Consider the following 21,457-nt stretch of genomic DNA (forward strand, 5'->3'; position numbering starts at 1 on the left):
TGCACTACTTCTGCTAGCTATATAGATTACAGATTAGTATTAGATAAGTGGTAATAACACACATGATATAGACAGTGTGTATTATGTTGTACCACCAGAGTTACCGGAGTTAATTCCCCAGCGGAACCTTTGATAAGACTCACCGCCTCCCGTCGTCAGGGGACGGACATAACGGGCACACTGCAAAAAAATGGCAAATTAGCAACCTTTGACAGTCCATTTATTCAAATATATAAATGTAAATTGATCAATCATCATCGTAACCACAGAGCTATACTTCACGAAGGATTAACGTTAACGTATGAGAGGTAAGGTTTCAACAAAGCTATTGCGGGTTCTTCGAGATTTGTATCTCGTTGCTGCATCTTAGCTAGCCGAGCGCGATAGCCTCAACTTAGCTCCTGTTAGCGGAGTAACGCTATCGTTGAACATCAGCAGAGCAGATCGAGAGCAAACGTTCGCCTCCTAGCTCGCAAGCCAGTCACACTCTTTGTAGGCAAGAATAAATAATAGAGAGTTGTCTGTATCTGTTTGGTGACGCGGTCTTTGTTGTGTAATCTCCTGCTTTTGCCATAGTAACGCTACAGTACAACTTCATATTTTATTACTAGCCACACAGCTTGAAATGGTGTTATGTTAGCAGAAGCAGAAGATATAACACTTCACAATACTACAGATCAAATGTTGGATGATAGGCCAGTAGGTATCATGCCGTACCAAGACATTTGCATTTGCATCTGCTGGGCTATTTGTTTAGGAAAGTACTTTGTTTTAGAGACCAAGTGAAAACAAATGTTTAACTTGGTATTAATAGCTATGTAATCGTTCAACATTGTAATGTTATTGTGTGTTTTTTAGGATCGTGAAATGAGGTTGTATAGGTAATACTCAGAGTCCCATAAGACACCATGTCTGAAGAGGCAGTATCAGAAAGTGAACTGGAGCAAAGCCTTAACAGTGAAGAAGAGGATTTGGAAAATGAAGAAGAAGAAGAAGAAGAAGAGGATGGGGATGGGGATGGAGATGATGAAGATGACGAAGATGATGCAGTTGGTGAGTTATGAGAAATTTGTCTCTGCACTCATTTGATACATGGAAAGGAGCGTATATGTAAACAACTGTACTACCGTTAGGTGTAACTTTAATCTAGGAGGGAGAATATGGTATATGCCTATACCAACAAATATAACTAAATGTGTTATATAGCATTAACTCGATTTATTTTACGTTCATAGCTTCATGAACATTTGGAGGATGATATATTAATATTGACTTGACATTGCGTTCTGTTGTTGACAATATTTTTAACATTATGATCAAGAGTCAATGTTTTTTCTGGAGTGTGTGTGTGTGTGTGTGTGTGTGTGTGTGTGTGTGTGTGTGTGTGTGTGTGTGTGTGTGTGTGTGTGTGTGTGTGTGTGTGTGTGTGTTCCTCCCAGATTACTACAACAATTTCTTAGCACTTAGATGACCCATGTCCTCTTGTCCTGACAGAGCAAACTGAGAGTCCCCAGGACAACGCAGAAACATCTCGGGATGGCGAGGAGTCCGTCAACTCCGGGGAGCCCTCTTCTGAGCCTTCGTCCCAGCCCCCATCTCGCCCCCCTTCCCAACCTCCATCCAGACCTCCATCTAGACCTCCGTCGAGACCTGCTTCTTGCTCCCTGCCTCAAGCCAGTTTAGAAGACTCCAGCCAGAGCAAGCCACCTGGGCTCAAAACTAAAACCCCAAAGTCTAAATCATCCAAGTCCTCCAAGTCCTCCAAGTCCTCCAAGTCCTCAAAGTCCTCCAAAGGTTCCAGACTATCAAAGGCATCGAAACCTACACACATGAGAAAGAACATCAGGTACACTGCCCTCAGTTGTTGAATATCTATGGATCCCATCTCGTGTTTTCTTTGCCCTCTGTAACTCTGTGTTGTTACAGAAAGCTGCTGAAGGAGCATCAGCTGGAGGCTGGGACCAAAGCAGCCCAGCAGGAGGAGATGGAACGGCGGAAGCGCCTGGAGCAGCAGAGGAAGGATTTCCCCACCACAGCCCCATCGGTTGCCGAACCTCAACTAGGTTACCCCTGTTAACTAACCGTGGCTATCCAGTTAACTCAATTTCTGTTTTTGAAAAATGTTCCTCATCTTAATTGTCTTGTTTCTGTTCTTTTCTCCTGTGGCCTCTTCTATACTAGCAGACACTGCATTAAGGGCAGGGGAAGTAGCCCAGTTTGTTCCCACTTTGCTCAGCAAGCAGGATATCATCTGTCTGGATAGTAGCGGTGGTGAGGAGGAGGAGGAGGAAGAGGAGGAGGAGGAGGAAGACGACAAGGAAGAGGCCTCCAAGCTTCCTGGTAAGAAGTTGAAAATCATACTGCTTTAAAATCAAACGTATTCTAGTGGAGATATATTTGCTAAATGAATATGATTGCACAAGATGCGAAGAGATCCCCTTCCTGCATCTACATCTTGTAGTCTTTCACTCCTCATCGATCGACAAGTGTTTAACAGCGTGTGCGGCTCATTTGCTCCATAAAGACTCGGATGTAATTGAGCTGAGTTCTGGGGACGAGGACGCCCTGCAAATCAGCAGTGAGTCAGCCGACGATGAGGCGGAGGGCGGAGGCACGCAGGAGAGCAGCGGGGCCCATGTCAACGATGCGCTGAACCAGCCTGACACCCAGGGGCGAGTGCTGGTCAACATCAACCACCCCGCAGACGAGGAAGACCTCTACCTCGCCCCACAGTTAGCCAGGGCTGTTAAACCTCACCAGGTCTGCACTCTTACCATGCTCTCTCTCTCTCTGTCTCTCTGTCTCTTGCTCTCGCTCTTCCTCTCTCCTTCTCTCTCTATGACTTGCTCACTTATCCTGATCCACTCTTAAACTTAACTTTCTACATGGGCTTTTAAGGGCTGCTTTTGTGTGCATGTATTATGTGTTAATCCATCTTATCTTGTCTCCCTTATCTGTAAGGTTGGAGGAATCCGCTTTTTGTATGATAACCTTGTAGAGTCCCTGGAGAGGTACAAGAGTAGCAGTGGTTTTGGCTGTATCCTGGCTCACAGCATGGGGCTGGGGAAAACCCTGCAGGTCATCTCCTTCGTAGACATCCTGCTGAGGCACACTGGGGCCCACACCGTGTTGGCCATTGTCCCTGTGAGTACAGCGATCCCTTGGATCATTTCCATGCTATTGCTCTATACACTCACGTATGTATGCTTCACTGTAATTGAAGCGATTGAACCGAATCAATTGTAAATGCTCGTATTACTTCCCCACAGGTGAACACCCTTCAGAACTGGCTAACCGAGTTCAACCTCTGGCTTCCACCCCAAGAAGCCTTGCCACCCGACACCGACCCTGCCTTCGCCACGGGCCGCACATTCAGAGTTCACATTCTCAACGACGAGCACAAGTATGTAGAAACAGCCCCTCTGTGTGGAGGTTAGCATTTAAGCTGCCACCAGTAATCAACGAATGGTCCAGTCCATTCGCCAAGAACGTTTGCTGCCTAATGTTGCAGTTTAATTCAAGTATTTGGTTCATGGATCATTATAAAAGTAATTGTTGATTTTTTTTTTTTTCTTTATTTTCTTCTTTTTTTTTTCTTGGCTGCTTGTCAGATAAAGCGGCACATTTAAGACTTCAGTTTGGTCTCGGTAACTTGTGATGCCATTTTCTATTATTTCTGATTGTATAGACAAAGTGATTGATTGAATGATTAATGGTTAGATTTATCAACAATGAAAATAACTATTGACTAGTTTCAGCCCTGGTGTTTGTCATGGGAGATCGAAGTGCATCCAGCAGTCAACGTGTGTGTCCTTGCAGAACGACCGTGGCCAGGGCGAAGGTGGTGGAGGACTGGTCCAGAGACGGAGGAGTGCTCCTCATGGGCTATGAGATGTACCGCCTGCTGTCTATGAAGAAGACCTTCGTCATGGGCCGGAAGAGGAAGTCTAAAAAGCCTGCTGGGCCCATCATCATCGACCTAGACGAGGAGGACCGACAGCAGGAGCTCATGAAAGGTCAGGGAAGGTCGTCAGTCACAAAGACGCTGAAATTAAATATAGAGAGATACTGTATCTCCATTGTTTACTTCAGGCGAAGAGATACTCTATCTCTATTCTTTACATCAGGTTTAAAGATATTGTATCTCCTGTGTTTACTTCAGGTACAGATACTATCTCCCGTGTTTACCTCAGGTATAGAGACTGTATCTCCAGTGTTTACCTCAGGTATAGAGACATTATCTCCCGTGTTTACCTCAGGTATAGAGACTATATCTCCAGTGTTTACCTCAGGTATAGAGACTGTATCTCCAGTGTTTACCTCAGGTATAGAGACTATATCTCCAGTGTTTACCTCAGGCATAGAGACTGTATCTCCAGTGTTTACCTCAGGCATAGAGACTGTATCTCCAGTGTTTACCTCAGGTAGAGAGACTGTATCTCCGGTGTTTACCTCAGGTATAGAGACTGTATCTCCGGTGTTTACCTCAGGCATTGAGCGGTCCATCGCCCGGCCCGGCCCCGACGTGGTGATCTGTGACGAGGGCCACCGCATCAAGAACTGCCACGCCAACACGTCGCAGGCCCTGAAGAACATCCGCTCGCGGCGCCGCGTGGTGCTGACCGGCTACCCGCTGCAGAACAACCTCATCGAGTACTGGTGCATGGTGGACTTTGTTCGGCCCGACTTCCTGGGCACGCGGCAGGAGTTCAGCAACATGTTCGAGCGGCCTATCTTGAACGGGCAGTGTGTGGACAGCACGCCGCAGGACGGGCGGCTCATGCGCTACCGCAGCCACGTGCTGCACAGCCTGCTGGAGGGCTTTGTGCAGAGGTGAGCCCACTGCTTCTGGACGGTCGCGGTCAGGTGTTGCATGACGTGTGTGAAGATGTGCTGTTGGATGAGCTTATGTGTTTCTTGTGCATAAGGTTATGTATCCGTGAGCTGATCCATTTGGGGCTGGAGTAAAATGAATGCCTCTATTTCATATTAGCCACGTTACTATTTATAAGAGTCTGCTGTCTGAAATCACTCAATAGTCCACTATATAGTGAGGTCACCTTTTTGTAGTGCGGTCCAATTGTATTGGGAGAATTATTATACCCTACATAGTGGACTCATCGTATCCCACAATGCATCCAGAAAATAGTGTACAACCAATTCTCAGTAACCAGCCGTGTGCGTGCATTGTGCTGAAAGAAATCACAGATGGAGGAGAGCACACCAATCATATTTAGAAATGTATTTATATAGCCATTATAAACATGCATGTAAAGGTCTAGCATCATCATATTCTCGCTTACATTTTGCTCACATCTTACTAGTATAGCATGCGCAGCACGTCTCAGTTCTGGGAAGCATTATCACAGAGCTGTGAATATAATGAATCTGTTTATAATGAGTATTATTAACAAAAGTATTCCGTGGAGTAGAATTGTTTTTCACTTATGACAGGCAAGAGACAAATGAGTTGTGGCAGTGAAATGTTTTAATTAGTTAGTTATTTTTTTGGGGTGGGAGATATGCTTATTTATAAATCCAAAAAATGCGTGAAGGTGTTTATTATAACTGTTGTTCGACTAGCCCTAGCCGACATTGATCTGGCACGTCTAATTATGCAATGACGTAACACACACCTGAGTAGTTCCTTCATTCTGCCCAAGAGCTCCCCATCTAGTCCTCAAAGAACTCCCTGGATAGTCAGAAGGGAGAAGTGACTGACCGCCGTAGTTCTTTTATAGATGGTCATAGCTATTTTGTAAGCAAATTTTTAACGCCAAAATCTAGATATCATGCCATTATTCCTATCCCTCCTGGGTCTGCGTTTCATCATGTTTTCCCCGTAGAGCATGGTAAGAGTGTTGTGGTTGTGCTGTGATGGTAACAGTCTGGTGTGCTGTATTTCTGGATTGCAGGCGGGGCCACGACGTGCTGCGAGACCAGCTCCCCTCCAAGGAGGAGCACGTGATGCTGGTGCGACTGTCGCCCATCCAGAGAGCGCTCTACACAGAGTTCATGAACCGCTTCCGAGAGGCTGGCAACAGCGGCTGGCTGGGCCTCAACCCTCTGAAGGCCTTCTGCGTGTGCTGCAAGGTGGGACTTCACCCCGTTTGTCACTCTCCTTCTTTCTACCTGTTCTCCCAGGTTTGGGCGGTGTCAGATCTACCGGTAGTCTGCTGTGCTCAGTCTCCATGACTAGCATAGAATGGCCACTGCCCACCCACGTCTTTGTCACGTCTTTGATCGCAAGATGGAGATTTGCTTTAGCTCTCTTTCTAAATCAGAAACATGGTTGGGTGTGTGCCAAGGCATCAATCGTTAAGTTCCACCATGCCATCTAGTGGTAAACGACAATATACCGGTACCAGTGTTTCAATCATTATCCAACTGGTTTGAAAAATGTGGCATCGGCCCTTTCTGTCCATTTGGGTTGTAACAAATGAGGGGGGTTGTGTTTTGTGTGAAGATCTGGAACCACCCTGACGTGCTGTTTGAGACGCTGCAGAAGGAGAGTCTGGCCAACGAGCAGGACCTGGACCTGGACGACCTCGCCTCCAACCCCAGGGGCCCGCCCTCCGCCCTCAAGGGCAAAGCCAACGCCGCTCTGCCTCCCATCAACCCCACTCAGGAACGGGCCAATCAAGTCATCACCTACGAATGGGTACTGCACAACCACCTACTCTGCTCGCAGTCTAGAAAACGGATCACATTCAAGTTTCAGATGTTTCATTTTCATAAAGTTGTGCTATTCATTTATTTTGGCACTAATAAACAGCAGAATTCTGAAGTGTTCCAGACTGTTGGTTCGCTAGCCTGCAAGATTGTTATTGTTGTCTTCCTGGTCTGGAAGAGACATTTTGGAAGAGTCATTAAATAGGGCTGTGCCCCACTCGATTCTCTGGTTCAATCAATTATTCGGCTAAAGAAATTAAATATAATGCTTTTTCTAGTTTTAGATGCCATTACAGTAACGGGCTACAGAATGCAGTATTATGCAGTATTGAGGGATCCATAGGCAGAGCCCAACCACAACATTAGGCTACACAATGTTGTAGAGAATGTATGAATAACCGGCCCGCTGGCCTCCCGTGGGTTTGGCGATGGTAACGGCTTGAGCCGGGGATCCTCTGCTCTGTCCGCCCTGCTCCACGAAATTGTTTCATTGAACACCAGACCCTCCGCAGAATGTCCTGTTAGTTCCCTGTTCTGATCTATTTATTACTGCATAACCAATGTCTTCAACCTGTCTTAAACAAGATCAATACGCGATGGAGCAATCCACAGTTCTTGACTTGTAGTTGTGTTGTGTTGTCGACGGAGTTAACATAGTATAGCTCTCCCAAGATCTTTTGACAATAATAGTCGTGATGTTTTTTTTTTTTTGCTGGTGTGTCACTTGCACAAGGTTTTCCATTTGTTGGTCTGTCTTTTAGATCCTACATAAGGTAAGAGTGTGAAGCATTAGTTATCCTGTAATCATTATTTTCTTTATTTCTTTTTAACTATTCCCTTTGTTTCTTCAGGCTAAAGACATCATGTCCATGTACAGGACCGGGGTGCTGGAGAACTCAGCCAAGATGGTTCTGCTCTTCCATCTGATCGACGAGAGTGTGCGGACAGGAGACAAGATCCTGGTGTTCAGGTCGGTCCTTCCTGTTCTTTGGACATAAACTACCTTTAAATGAGATTTGCTCATTTATTTGGACTTGTACTTTGAGTCTTTACTCCATTCTAATCGATTAATCGTCAGTGGTCAATAACAGCAGAACTCCTCTCTCCATGTGTAAGACAGCTGTTGTAATGTGGATTGTTCTTCAACCGTTCAGCCAGAGCTTGTCCACCCTAACGGTCATCGAGGACTTCTTGGGGAAGAGGCCCGTACCGGTTCCTGGTGACATGCCCAGCCAGCACTGGGTCCGCAACATCAACTACTACAGTGAGTCCTCCCGGCTCTGCCCGGTTCTCATAGAGACCATTTCCCGGTGTTTAGACCACCTACCCAAGTAGCCACGTCGTAGATCAACAGGTATCATAGCAGTCATTTACCTCATAATTACCTCATTAGCTTACGATGCGGACAGATGCATTTTAACTGATTATTGAGTCATCTTTCCGAGCAATCTTTGGATTATTTGGAATAAATAAGTCTCCACATTATCCAAGCCTTCATGAAATATGGCAATGAATAACACAGCTTTCATTATGGATGAGTCCTTTACTTAATGTGGCTCAAGGCTTGATTTAAGAGATGAGTTTGATGTAATAATGGTCCTACTTTTTCTCCTTAGGGCTGGATGGAAGTACATCCTCCTCAGAGAGAGAGAGACTCATCAACCAGTTCAATGACCCGCAGAACACCGCTGCATGGGTGTTCCTACTGTCTACAAGGTAACAATCACTCACTCACTCACTCACTCTTACACTCTCAGACAGACACACACACACTCTCAGACACACTCACACTTGTACACAGACACACACTCACTAACACACAGAAACACACTCACACACTCACACACTCACACACACACACACACACACACACACACACACACACACACACACACACACTCTGAACGCTGTCTTCACGTGGCTGTGCCGCTGCAGGGCGGGCTGCCTGGGCGTGAACCTGATCGGGGCCAACCGCGTGGTGGTGTTCGATGCCTCCTGGAACCCGTGCCACGACGCCCAGGCCGTGTGCCGGGTGTACCGCTACGGCCAGAGGAAGCCCTGCCACATCTACAGGCTGGTGTGCGATTTCACCCTGGAGAAGAAGATCTACGACCGGCAGGTCTCCAAGCAGGGCATGTCGGGTAAGAGACGGGTCGACTCAGGGGTTGGCCTGTGAAATGCAATGAAGACGTGTCAAACATTAGCACCTAAACCATGGCATGGTGTCTGCTGAGTAGGGCAGACCCTTATGGTCGATTGGTCAGACAATCGCATGTGTTACTTTAAAATGACAAAAGACCTTTTTAATCATTTTCAGGTGTGGGAGGGACCTATGCAGACATGATGTTTATTATTTTTGATTGATTGATATTGTGTAAGAAATTACATTGATTATGACAAAATCATTTTCAGATGTTTTACTTTAAAAAAATGTTTGTTTTAATATCCGTATGGTTTAATAGGCTATAACACTTATAAGTCTTGAAGTCAAAACATCCCTGTTTTCACCACTTTGAGTTTGCCCAACCTCATGGATACTGCTAGGCATAACTTACTGAGCCTTTACTCGGCTCCAAACTAAATGATCATATGTATAGATCGCGTGGTGGACGACCTGAACCCCGTGCTGAACTTCACACGGAAGGAGGTGGAGTCTCTGCTGCACTTTGTGGAGGAGGAGCCTGACCAGAAGTACTCCCTGAAGCCCCATGAGGACATGGAGTTGGTCATGAGCCAGGCCTGCCTGCGCTACCCACACCTCATCACCAAGGTACCGGCTCGCTGCTGCTGCATGGACCCACTAAGGAATAACACCATTTCTGGGCATTGCCTATTGAGTGTTACATGGAACTTTTTCTCATGCAAATAAGAATAATATCTTGGTGGGTTATCTATGTGGTCAACACATATTTGTAAGTATGTGTGTGTAGAAGTGTAATGCACTTGTTCTCTTCCGGCCGTTTCCACTGATCATTTATGTAAGTCAATGTGAATTGATTTGGACATTTAATTAGTGAATCAGCCAAGCATGTCTTCCATGCTTCCTCCGGCTCCTTACCTTGCCATGAGCAGGTACCAACTGTTATCTTCTGTCAATAGATCCCCTTCCATCACGAGTCCTTGCTGATGGACCGGAAGGAGTCCAAGTTGACCAAAGCCGAGAAGAGAGCCGCCAAGAAGAGCTACGAGGACGAGAAGAGAGCCTGCGTCCCATACTCGCGTCCGTCCTACGCTCACTACTACCCCACCAGCGACCAAACCCTTGCCAACATACCAGCGTTCAGCCAGCGCAACTGGTCAGTTCCTTCTTAGAAAGGGGATACAAACTGTTTTCCCATTCCCCATGTCTGCAGCCTACTGTTGGGCTGGGCATCCTCGACCGAGATGCATAATCGTTACCAGCTCCTTCACCTATTCATCACTTGGCCTGTTTCTAAAAAAAACCTACCAATGAATATGGTTTGGAATCTAGATTCTCAGTGTTGATATGATATGTAGTTTGTGTAGATCCAATGACGTGAGAAGATCGCTATTGCTGTGCATGTGCAGTTACGAAATACGTAGCTTTCTGTTACAAGCTTCTTATTTTGTTTGGGGTAGGAATTGTCTTGTTTAGCCTACAATGGTTGATAATCTAATCTTTCTAGCGGTGTGACACATGACCGCCTTCTTATGGGTTTAATCCCAATTTGCAATTGGGGGGCAGGGGCTTTGCCCAGATGTGGGCCATTTTGGGATGAAGATGTTAATGAGCTGTATTGGTAGTTGCTTAGGGGAAATACCTTTGCTGCACATCACAATACTAATTAATAGAAGACTTCTCCGATCACATTTGTATGTGTTTTTAATTTGTATGGTCTTTTGTGTGTTTCAGGTGTCCAGGCGGCAGGCCAGAGGACAAGCCCGTGGCGAGTGTCCGGCCCATCCAGTCCACACCCATCCCCATGATGCCTCGACAGGCCAGCATGGCCGGGTCCAGCTCTGGAGGGGGCGGCGGCTTCCCCGTCAACTTCCTGCAGAAGGCCGGAGTTTATGTCCAGAGAATCGTCACAACAACTGGTAATCATCTAGTGACATCCTCCGTTACTCTCGCCAATCACTACCGACATCCTCCAGTACACACTCCCGAATCCTTAACTGTATAAAGATGTTATTTACTTATTGGCCCTTTAATGCACAAAATTTCTCTGTAATTAATTCCCAATGTATGTATTTCTCCAGACATTGTAATTCCAGGAGCCAACAGCAGTACAGAGGCCCAGGCCAGAATAGGAGCAGGAGAAAGCATCCATGTCATCAAGGGTTCTAAAGGTAGGGACGCTCCCATTGGACAGCACTTGTTGCCAAAGTTCATGTGATGGAATATACCCTTGTTTTTCTATTTCACCCCAGGTACCTACATTAGGACAAATGATGGTCGAATCTTTGCCATTAGATCGGGAAAGATCAGCCGGCAAGCAACGGGAGGCTCCTCTTCATCCAGAGGTATAGTATATACTTAAAGCAGTCAAGTCATTTAGTATTCAGGTCCTTCTGTAGTGACCGTTTTATTTATATTTTGATGAACTGTTTGAGGCACTCCTTGATGTGGTTATGTTGGAAATGAAAAATAAATTACATAATTATTTATCTGTGGATTCAACTTAGACATTCCCCTCACTTAGCCACACAACCCTCACCTAATTTTGTTAAAATATCTTTGGTAAAATATCATTGCATCTGTGCTTGTCGCAATTGTTGAAATGAAAATGGCAATGCAATCCCTACCTCATCCCTAACTCATGGAGCCATTTCTGTATTTGCTTGTCAGTGGCACCATCTAGTGGGGAAAAAACAGCAATACCACTACACCTGGTGTGGGATTAAGACCCCCTGCACTATGCAGGTGTAGCAGAACTGCGTGGAGTGTGAATTGGACAAAACTCATCACCATGACTGATCAACAAGTTATAAAAGCCCTTTTTAAAATAAACTTGATTTTAAATTAAGATCTGCATAGTATTTTGCAAAGTCAAGCATATGTAAATCTGTAAAGCAATATTTCCAAATAAGTGAATTGCCATCGAGGTCAGAAAAGCAATGCGTGACTATTCCTGCCACTTACTCACGTCGACACTGATGTCCATCTTTGTTCATCCAGACCTGCAGGGCTCCCAGGCTCGCGCCATCAGCAACGGCTGCTCCTCCCCCACCCAGAGCAGCCCGGACGGACCCCCGCGGCCCTCCACCCCCGAGAGCCCCGAGATCCTGCGAGAGCTCCGGCGCTACGCGGCCTCCACCGACGAGGACATGGCCGGGGCGCCCGGTGGCCTGCCCTCCCCGCTGGACATGTCGTCCGCCGGCGCCGCAAGCGACCCCCAGCACTACCAGTCCGGTGACCTCAGAGACGACCTCCCCGCCGCCGCCGCCACCGACGTCCGTGGCAACAAGCGCAAGCTGAGTGCTAACAACAACAACAGCGGCAAGCAGTTCAGTGGCAAGCGGTCTGCGGCAGGGCGCTACCCGGGCACGTCCCTGGGCAGCGGGGGCTCCTACCCACAGGCCGGCCTCACCTCGTCCTCCTCCATGATGGGGAACATGGGTCACATGACACACCCGTACCACATGGGCAGCGTCGGGGGCTCCTCCTCCTTCCTCCAGAACACAGGGCAGGCGCTGGGCGACCTGCAGGCCATGTTCCCGTCGGCGGCGTCCGACCTGCTGGGCCAGGGGAACGGACACCTGCCCTCCACGGTGCCCTCGTGCTCCTCCCTCTCCTCAGTCTACTCGTCCACCAGGCCGGCCGTGTCGTCGGCCTCCGCCTCCTCCTCCTCCTCCTCGTCCTCCTCGCTGGCACAGGGCTCCCTCCCGCCCTACCTGATGAACCCCAGCATGGCCGGGCTGCTGTCCCCGGGCTACTCCCTCAACTACGGTGGGTCCGAGCCCAGAATGTACTCCAACCCGCCGGGGGGGTTCCCGTCGTCGGGGCCCGGCTCCTACAGCGGCCCCCGCTCCAGCCTGCTGGGCATGGCGCTGAGCCAGGCGGACGGCCCGCTCGCCGGGGAGACCGACCACAGTAGCTCTGACGATGATGTCATTGAGGTGATGGGCCAATAGACCATCAGAACACCTGGCCCGTCATTGGCTCCTGAGCCAATGACGGGCCTTCCTTCTACGCCCCCATGTCATTAATCGTGAATCATCCCCAAGGGATAAGACCTTTCACTACCAGTTTACATGAACAGTTGTGGGGGAGTTGAGAAAGACACTAGTAGTTTAGATGGTTCTGCCTGCCACATGGGTCTTTGGGCATACGACCGTAGTATTGGAGTCAGACATGTTTTTTTTGTTTTGTTTTTTTGGAATAACATGCATCAAAATCTTTTGATAAATCTTGTAAAACTACTCCCAATCATTGTTTTCTTCTGGGCTAGGTTATCAACAACTTCACCATGAATGAGGTTTCCTAGCTAACCTTTTCGCCCCAGGATGAGAGACTGCTCAGTGTAGTGTCATGCAGAAATGCATCCATTCGATTTCACAGGATCTGAAAATGTTCCACATTCCTTGTTGCAGACAATTGATTTTGCTGTGTTGCGCGCCTCTTTGCCTTTATTTCATAGAGGTTGATGGTCAGCTCTCATGCTAGTACGTACTAGTTCAGAATTCAAAGACTTATTTACATAAATAAAATGACAAATATCTCCGACATCTTCAGTGCAGGACGCCACTATATCGGATCATGTGTTTGTTGGTTCGGACCACCAATTTTATTTCTCCCCAAACAAACCCTCTTCTTGGACTTTATCTTCAAGCCAGGTTTTCCAGTGTGAATAATTTAATTTTATGTGCTGAAATGGGGCAATTTGATTTCGAAAAGGCCTGTAATTAATTGTTCTCAATGTGTAGCTACGAAATTTGTTGTGAAATATAAGGCCATAAAATAAGTCTAATAAAATCCAATAAAAGTTTAGTGTAGTGGAGTCTTTTTAAGTGCGCTGGAAAGCTACCGTTGTGTAGAAGCGAGAAGGGCCTCTAAAAGCAGAACACCTGAGCTGAATTAAGAGCTCTAACCATGGTCAGATACTTAAGTTACTAGTTATGTCTCTCATTATAGATTCCCCCGCAACCACCTTGTCTGAAAGGATATTAGGTCTGGATGTTTTTGTTTATCCTACTATAAATGGAATTGTTTATCTTGTAAATAGGGGTTATATTCATTGTTTCCATGTTAATACTGTGGTGTGCAGAATGGGTTTGGTGGAGCGGCTTTATGGAAACTGTTCACAAACCAAGTGTCTCTGCCCCAGGGGAACAGAATTGACTTTAGATGAATGTACTTTCATGGAAGCCTTTGATAATGCAGGGGGCTTCTTTCATCTTCGGCCTTAAATAACACAAAGAGGTCTTGGAAGTTAGGTTTCATGTCCATAAACCCTTTTCCGCTCGGTAGAAACTACTGAGCAGTGACATTGTATGGTTAAACTCGAAACACAAGTACAAGTGGCATTTATATTAAAAAGCAACAAGTGCGCAAACCAAATGGAGCCAACCGATCCTCAGCTGTACCATTACTTACAAACTACTGTTTTTCCTGATCAAATAGGTAGTAATTAGGATTTTCATTTTTTACTATTCATTCTCCAGGAACCAATAATGAATTGAGTTCAACCTGTTGTACGCGCATTACTTCCAGTTGTATGAACCTGCGGAGAACAAATGCAACTCTTCCTATCCAAGCATCTAAGTGGAGGGTTTTCACAGCGTACACAGAACAGTGTGTGTCCTCTGAAAGCAGATGTTCAGTAGGACCTCCAACAGCCGGGTCAGACTTTATATAATGGCCTTACCACATTGATGTTGCCGTTACGATGTAGCTTTTTCCAAAAATGTATTTTTGAATTAGTGCAGTTCTTCAGTAGCTTCTTTCACTATTCCAAGTGTAGATCAGTGCTGCTTGGCGATTCTCCATGTTGTTGCTGTTGTCTGGCCTTTAGCATTGTGTTTCTCTTGTGCGATCTAATGCTAACTAGTAAAGGGGGAATTAGTCTTTCCTTAACTGACGTACACCAACTATGTTGGATGTTCTGAACACACGGAAGAAAACACTGGACATAAAACACATGCAATCACTTTCTTTGAGTAGAAGTCTGAAACCAAGATACTGAGTAGTCCTACATATTGTCTGACATGCTACTGTAGTCTGTTGAAACATGATCTGTGGAACATCTGCAGTGTGTTCTGAGGAACATCTGCAGTGTTGAAGCATGATCTGAGGAACATCTGCAGTGTGTTGATACATTATCTGAGGAACACATGCAGTGTATGATCTATGGAACATCTGCTGTGTGTTGAAGCATGTTATGAGGAACATCTACAGTGTGTTGAAGCATGTTCTGAGGAACATCTGCAGTGTGTTGAAGCATGTTCTGAGGAACATCTGCAGTGTGTTGAAGCATGTCTTGGAACATGCTTGCTGGTATTTGGCAGACCCACCTAGCACTTTGAAAAGGGTTCATGCAAGGTACATAGTTTTGCCCCTCTTTCAGGCTGAGGCTATTGGAAACTCCTTATCTGAATTGATAGTAAGCAACTGTCTGTCTATTCATTTACTGTACATTCTTATTTTATTACAATTTTTTAATGTTTTTATAATGTTTTATGACATCTTGTAGTTTGTTCCTCATTTCGATGTTCTTCACAACTATTTATTTATGATGTAAAATATGTTTTGTAATTAGTTTGTAACATCGGTTTTATTTGACCCATCTGTGGCTGTTGCATACAGAATTGTCATTTCATACACACAGGAACAGAATCTAACTGTTATCAATGTTATTTTAACAATAAAACACTTGTATTGCAATGTGGCTGGTGTAAAAAAAATTATATATATAGCACAAACAAGGCAAAATGTCAAGTAAGTGAACAATTGTGGAGGAAAATTTCAAAAAAAGGGCAGAATAGGCAGCTTAGTGGGGGTCTTGAGCACAACTAACGTTTTTTAAATTCCACAACCAACTGTTGCATTCTATTTCAAGAGGAGCCCTGTTTACCGCCTTTTATTGGTTTGATCAGTCTTCATAAGGTTGCATTGATACTGTTGTGTCAGGACTGCAGGCGTTTCTTTGCCATGTAGGCGTTGGAGACTTGGCTCATGATGACCAGGCTGCTCAACACCGGGCAGAGCGCCGTCAGGTACCAGGCCAGCTCCCCGACGGAGGCCGTGAACCACACAGAGCTGACTCCCAGGAACAGACTGCCGCTGCCCAGCAGGTAGGTCAGGAGGCCCGCAGCTGCGTGGTAGCGTTTCAGTTTGGCGAGGGACCAACCCTTCACCAGGGAGGGGTAGATCAACGACACGGCGGCCAAGCACTGGAGCCCTGCTACGCACACCGTCACCAGACCCATCGCACCGTGCCAGGAGGTGAAGTGGGCCTTCCCAGCCAAGTGTTTGTTGTAGACGATGGCTACGAAGCCCAGGGCAGCACAGGCCAGGCCCAGGCACTGCAGGACCCAGTGCAGCCGGCCCTTGCTCTTGTGTGGAAGCATTCTGAAGGGGGAGCCATGGGGCGAGAAGACCAGGATGGCTTCAGTCATGAAGAAGGAGAACTGTCGGGGAAAGAGTCATGTTAATCATTCTAGATGTCTACATACTTAATGCTGATAGTGAGGAGGGCGGCAGCCTGTTACTACTTACTGCCAGTGTCATAAGAAAGGGATGCCAAGAAAACAAACCTTGAGAAATAGAAAATATGAATCAAACAAACAGTTAAACACATGTAGGCCTACAACAGATTGCATGCACGGTATAAAGACTTACTTGATCCTGGACGTGACAGAACTGTGATTAATATGGTGAATATAGTGCACACCAGGTGTATCAGTATGGTGCAGGCTGCCCGTGTATAGCCATAGGTCCCGGGTTGGCCGTCCATCGGTACAGACTTCTTTAAGATGCTTTATGGTGCGGTTTGCTGAATGGAAATTGATGTAGACTACAACTATAATTACATATTTGGGATCGCAGATTAACGATAACAGTCGCTACCCGTTATTTGAATTGGGTGCGCATGGATATTGTATTACTTGTCTTACACAGCTACATACATCGGTGCAAACCTTAGCTTTACGAAATGTCCGCCAGCTCACCATTACTACTTTTAAATGTGGTACGTGGAATTTAAACTTCCTTATTTCCCCCGGATGCATTCTGGGAGAATGAGCCCTGGGCTGCGCTCCGATGTCTTCCAGTGAACCAGTTTTGTTTTTTGTCGTTTCTCAGTTCAGGTTGAAAGGGAGGAGGTAGAAAAGTAGGATAAGTAGATGCAGCAGGTGGAGTCTGAGGAGGGGGCAGAGTAAGTTAAGTTATTTTGATTTTTGTTGTCATTGGCTTTTGTCCGGTTCTTTCTCCCCCAGGGGGAGCCAAGGTGGAGCAGGCCAGCGCCGGAGCCGCTGAGGGCCTGATGGGCCGGGGTCCTGATAGGCCGCCGCGGAGGGGCACGCCGCACAGCCAGTCAATAAAAATGCAAATGAAAAAACTGTCAACTAAAATAAACTGGTTAAAGACTCTCACACACACACACACACACACACACACACACACACACACACACACCAGAATAACTGAGTAAAGGACAAGGTAGATCAAGGTAAAACACATTGTACCCGTCGCCATGCAGGGAAACCCCAAGGGAGGCGTCGCCGGATACCCAGTGCCCACAATCTCAGCCCAGCAGGACCCCCCTCCCCCGTGGGGGTGTTCTGGGTTTAGTAATCTACTTTTGTGCTCCACTGCCCTCTTCTGGTGTGATGGTGTGTTTCAGTTTGGAATGTGTGTGTATGATGTGTGCTGGTGTATGATCTGTGTGTGTGGATGCTGCCCCTGAACATCTCCACCCCTGATGTCAGGGGTCCCCCGCCCCAGGAAGCCTGTTGGGGAAGATGACTTGACTCAGGGATCCAGACACTCCTAGGGGAAGCCCCACTACTTAGAGAGGACAAGGGCATTAATCACCAAATGTCAGGAATACAACCTAAATAAAGGGCTTCAGGACTATCAGGACTATGCCAATATCAAAAAATGTATATTGGCAAATATCGTATTGTTGCCTTAATAATCACAATGTCATCAGATCGAGGTAAAGCCCTAGGTTTCCACGAAATTGCAGGGCGTGCCAAGCCGCGACCGTATCGACTCGGCATTGTAAAAATGCCTTTAGACAGAGAGATAGAGAAAGGGGGGAGAGACCAAGGGACCAAGAAAGAGAGACAAACAACACAACACCAAACTACAAACAAAAAGTTTTATTCAAGTGTTTGGCATGAAATATTTTCCATTAGCAAAACAACAAATACAGAAACAATAATGAACAAACTCAGGTACCCAGTTAATTCTACCAATCAGAACCCTGTGTATTAATTAAGGTACCCGTTCAGTTTAACCAACCAGATAACAGCATGTTATTCTACATGAGCTAAGCCAGGTGAACATTTCATCTGTTAGCGATAGAGAGAACCAGTGTGGATCACTCCTTCTCAGCTGAGGAGAGGATGAGAATAGGAGAGGATAAGAAGAGAGAGTAGGAGAAGAGAAAGAAGGTCTTTAAAAGGCCCTTATTTAACCAACAGGTTTGAGTTTGATTACCCATCATATATTTAATAATCTGCCCTCTAGTGACATTGCAATTGGGAGTGTGACCCTAGATGCAATATGGATACTGTAGATAGGCCTACCAGTTGGTACAGTCCAAATGTTAGACCGGTAAAATGGTTTATCCATCATACATATGGGTGGACACTCCCACTTATGATGTCACTAGAGAACAGATTTTGGAAAGGCTTGCATTGGCCATTCACACTTGCACAGGGCCATTGAAGAAGGGAGGAGAGGGAACAACTGTAAACCTCAGCTTCTTTCTAATGTGGGGAGAGGGGAGAGAATCCTGAGTTACAGGTTTTTGCCTTGGAGACATATTCGCCACTATACTTATATTATCAAGGGTCATTAGGCCTCTGCTCCTTTGGGTTTTGAACCCATGACTTTGTCACACTCTATTCCAGTGTTCATGTTTTAGGGTCGAGGCATAAGACCTCACCCCTGAAGCCCTAACCCTGAACCCCAAACCCTGATCCTATCTCACTGGGTTAAAATTATTTGTCCAAGAAAGGTTGTAGACATTGAAAGCAATGTGCAAAATAAAACATTATTGTGTGTGGTTGTTTTGGCCCATAACGTTCTCAAATCCATATAAATATAAATGGCACCGAGGCAATCACACCAATTCTAAGACCTGTGTTTATTGGCCAGTCCCCTCAAGGGGGGCCATGACCAGATGTTTCTTCTGCCTGCTATTGGTGGGGAGACCGGAAGTGATGGGGGTGAGAAGCAGGACTTCCTGGTTTGGTTCTACATGAACATGTCATCATATCCTGGAGGTGGCATATGGTCAGGATCTGGCCTGAAACAGATACACACAGATTATGTGTTGGTGGAGGAGAGAGGAGAGAGTGTGGGTGTGCATGTCTCACCCTGGTGTGCGTGTGCATGTGCGTGTCTCACCCTGGTGTGTGTGTGTGTGTGTGTGTGTGTGTGTGTGTGTGTGTGTGTGTGTGTGTGTGTGTGTGTGTGTGTGTGTGTGTGTGTGTGTGTGTGTGTGTGTGTGTGTGTGTGTGCGTGCGTGCGTGCGTCTCACCCTGCCTGGTGTGCGTGCGTGCGTGCGTGCGTCTCACCCAGGCCGGTGGCGTCCGACTGGGCCAAAGGGGTCGAAGCGGGCCCCAGGGGGGACAGCTCCGGGGGGCAGGATGTCTGGGATCCCGCTAGAGGGGTCCATACCAGACCGGGGGTAACCCGACCGCAGGGGGTCCATGATCATACCCCCAGGCCCACGAGACCTTGGGGGAGAGAGACAACCCAAACACGTTTCAGTCATATTATTATTTATATAGCAAATGGAATGGGGGGTGGTGGGGGGGGACTCACCCAAACGGGTCTAGATCAGCACCCCCGGTCGCGAAAGGAGGAACCATGTGGTCTGGCCTGAAAAACATTAACGAGCCAGTAGGATTTAGGGGGCATCTTGCTATGGGATAGGTAGAGATTGGGATTTAAACCCAGAACCTTGGGGTAGGGGTCTAAACCCTGACCACTAGACTATCCATGGGACATCTCTGTGACATCACGGTGACATCACTCACCAGGGCTGCTGTGACCCGGGGCGACGGGGGGGCATGCGGAGGGGGTTACTGTCCTCTCCTCTTCGTCTCTCCTCCTCCTCCTCCCTGCGGCTCCGCCCTCCTCTCCGTTCGCTGGCTCCACCCACTACTGCCAGCAGCTGGGTTTTCACCATGTCTGATAGGCCAGCCATGTCCCTGAACACACTGCACACACACACAGTACACAAATTGTTAACAAACTATATTTGTTGTGCTATTTGCTCAGTTAATGGTGAATGATGAGGATCGACGGTCCTACCTGTCGAATGCATTCAGCTGGTCTACGTCCACTTGCTCACTGATGCTGATGGTCAGATCCGACACCTGCTGGGTACTAGACCTCTACACACACACACACACACACACACACACACACACACACAAGATGTGTATATCTGATCTGATATACTATATTGTAGAAGCATGATCTCTCTGTGTTCAAAATATCCCTCTTTCCGTCTTTCTGGCATCAACTCTCTATCACAAGCAAGGGCACGGAGGCTAGTAGTCATGACTAGTATAACTAGGAAGTATAACTGTGTTAACCCACCATGAGGTTGAAGATGAGGCTCGAGTCGGCCGTGATGGCTTTGAGCATGATGTGGTCTTCGCTGTTGTTGCCTTGGTAACGCAGAGAGTACAGCTCCTTGTTGTCGCTCCACCCTGCGGGGAGTAACTCTGAGCGCCGGTCCCCAGCACAGGCCTGGGAGGGAGAGTAGAGAGAGGGGTGACGATGGTAGAGTGGTACAAGTGGTACCGGGAATGCAGTAGATATGTGGAAAGGATACCAGACCGTTTAGAGGCAGAATGGACAACAATAAATCCTCCTACTGTTTTCTAGGAATTCAGACTAGCGCCAACCATCAGGATTAACGGAATCAAGACTGTTTACATCAACCAAATGGTCCAGATGTTAATAAAGATAACGTAGGCGCTAACGGGATCTGGGGGTTTTCAACCTTTTGTGGTTTATGCTTGGTAGTAACCAGCCGGTTATCAAGTAGTAAACTCACTGTGTCCCCGGAGCCCACACATCTGTATCCACTCTTTATAATCTCCCAGTGAACGAAGCAGATCACGGCGTCTTGTGGGCAGCTGATGCTGCCGCCGACGCAAGTGTACAGCACTTCTAACCCAGCCATCGTCCTTATCGCAGATTAAAAGTTATTACAAATTATTATAATAACCACCGAGTCACTCCTCCTTCAGGAGAATCGAAAATGAAAAGAGCTCCGGGGGTTCCGATTCTTTCAAATTAAAAGTCGACTACAGGCACCTGCAAACGTTATCATCAAAATGAAGGATATTCAAAACATTTGGCGGACTAAGTTGACTATTATACTGAATTAATTGTAATTCCTTCTTTAGAAAAATACCAATACAGGGAAGACAACAGTAGATGGTCTCTGGTCTTCTAATAAATTAATTGTAGTTGTCTTTATTTTGAAAACATGCTGGCATCGTCAAATGTTTTGACCCGGACCGTTCAATTTTCCGGTGGGAAACTCGACTTTTTATTCATGTTCCGCTTTGTCATTCACACGATACAGAGAACCTATTCGATTTGTGCTATAATTAAAATAACACATGT

General features: G+C 46.6%; 3 protein-coding genes across 5 annotated transcripts; 1 reads left to right on the forward strand and 2 right to left on the reverse strand.

Moving 5' to 3' along the window:
* Positions 1 to 168: 168 nt before the first annotated feature.
* rad54l2 (RAD54 like 2) lies at positions 169 to 15,701 on the forward strand (the record flags this gene model as incomplete). 2 transcript variants are annotated; one of them, XM_084464211.1, is made up of 22 exons in its annotated part: positions 169 to 308; positions 859 to 1,053; positions 1,495 to 1,846; positions 1,927 to 2,063; positions 2,185 to 2,340; positions 2,525 to 2,760; positions 2,962 to 3,144; positions 3,270 to 3,403; positions 3,820 to 4,016; positions 4,491 to 4,833; positions 5,916 to 6,093; positions 6,467 to 6,661; positions 7,524 to 7,642; positions 7,827 to 7,936; positions 8,289 to 8,388; positions 8,608 to 8,813; positions 9,270 to 9,442; positions 9,772 to 9,968; positions 10,547 to 10,731; positions 10,894 to 10,983; positions 11,065 to 11,157; positions 11,813 to 15,701. In XM_084464211.1, the coding sequence occupies exons 2-22, from the start codon at positions 909 to 911 to the stop codon at positions 12,766 to 12,768; spliced, it is 4,485 nt and encodes a 1,494-aa protein (XP_084320337.1). In that variant the 5' UTR covers positions 169 to 308; positions 859 to 908. The 2 variants fall into 2 exon arrangements, with proteins under 2 accessions (XP_084320337.1, XP_084320338.1); XM_084464212.1 differs by lacking the exon at positions 11,813 to 15,701 and having other exon boundaries at positions 11,065 to 11,174.
* Positions 15,702 to 15,745: 44 nt separating this feature from the next.
* Positions 15,746 to 17,228, reverse strand: cyb561d2 (cytochrome b561 family, member D2). 2 transcript variants are annotated; one of them, XM_084464223.1, is made up of 4 exons: positions 16,762 to 16,778; positions 16,475 to 16,628; positions 16,352 to 16,389; positions 15,746 to 16,263 (listed from the first exon to the last, which is right to left on the reverse strand). In XM_084464223.1, the coding sequence occupies exons 2-4, from the start codon at positions 16,587 to 16,589 to the stop codon at positions 15,760 to 15,762; spliced, it is 657 nt and encodes a 218-aa protein (XP_084320349.1). In that variant the 5' UTR covers positions 16,590 to 16,628; positions 16,762 to 16,778; the 3' UTR covers positions 15,746 to 15,759. The 2 variants fall into 2 exon arrangements, with proteins under 2 accessions (XP_084320349.1, XP_084320348.1); XM_084464222.1 differs by having other exon boundaries at positions 16,475 to 17,228.
* Positions 17,229 to 17,943: 715 nt separating this feature from the next.
* On the reverse strand, positions 17,944 to 21,069 carry psmf1 (proteasome inhibitor subunit 1). The gene is made up of 7 exons (XM_084464220.1): positions 20,880 to 21,069; positions 20,417 to 20,569; positions 20,126 to 20,208; positions 19,849 to 20,031; positions 19,634 to 19,690; positions 19,384 to 19,545; positions 17,944 to 19,112 (listed from the first exon to the last, which is right to left on the reverse strand). Exons 1-7 carry the CDS (start codon positions 21,006 to 21,008, stop codon positions 19,061 to 19,063), a joined length of 819 nt encoding a protein of 272 aa, XP_084320346.1. The 5' UTR covers positions 21,009 to 21,069; the 3' UTR covers positions 17,944 to 19,060.
* Between the last annotated feature and the right edge of the window lie 388 nt (positions 21,070 to 21,457).

Source organism: Micromesistius poutassou (genome assembly GCF_964030765.1).
Source record: "Micromesistius poutassou genome assembly, chromosome: 2".
In the NCBI taxonomy this organism is placed as follows: domain Eukaryota; kingdom Metazoa; phylum Chordata; class Actinopteri; order Gadiformes; family Gadidae; genus Micromesistius; species Micromesistius poutassou.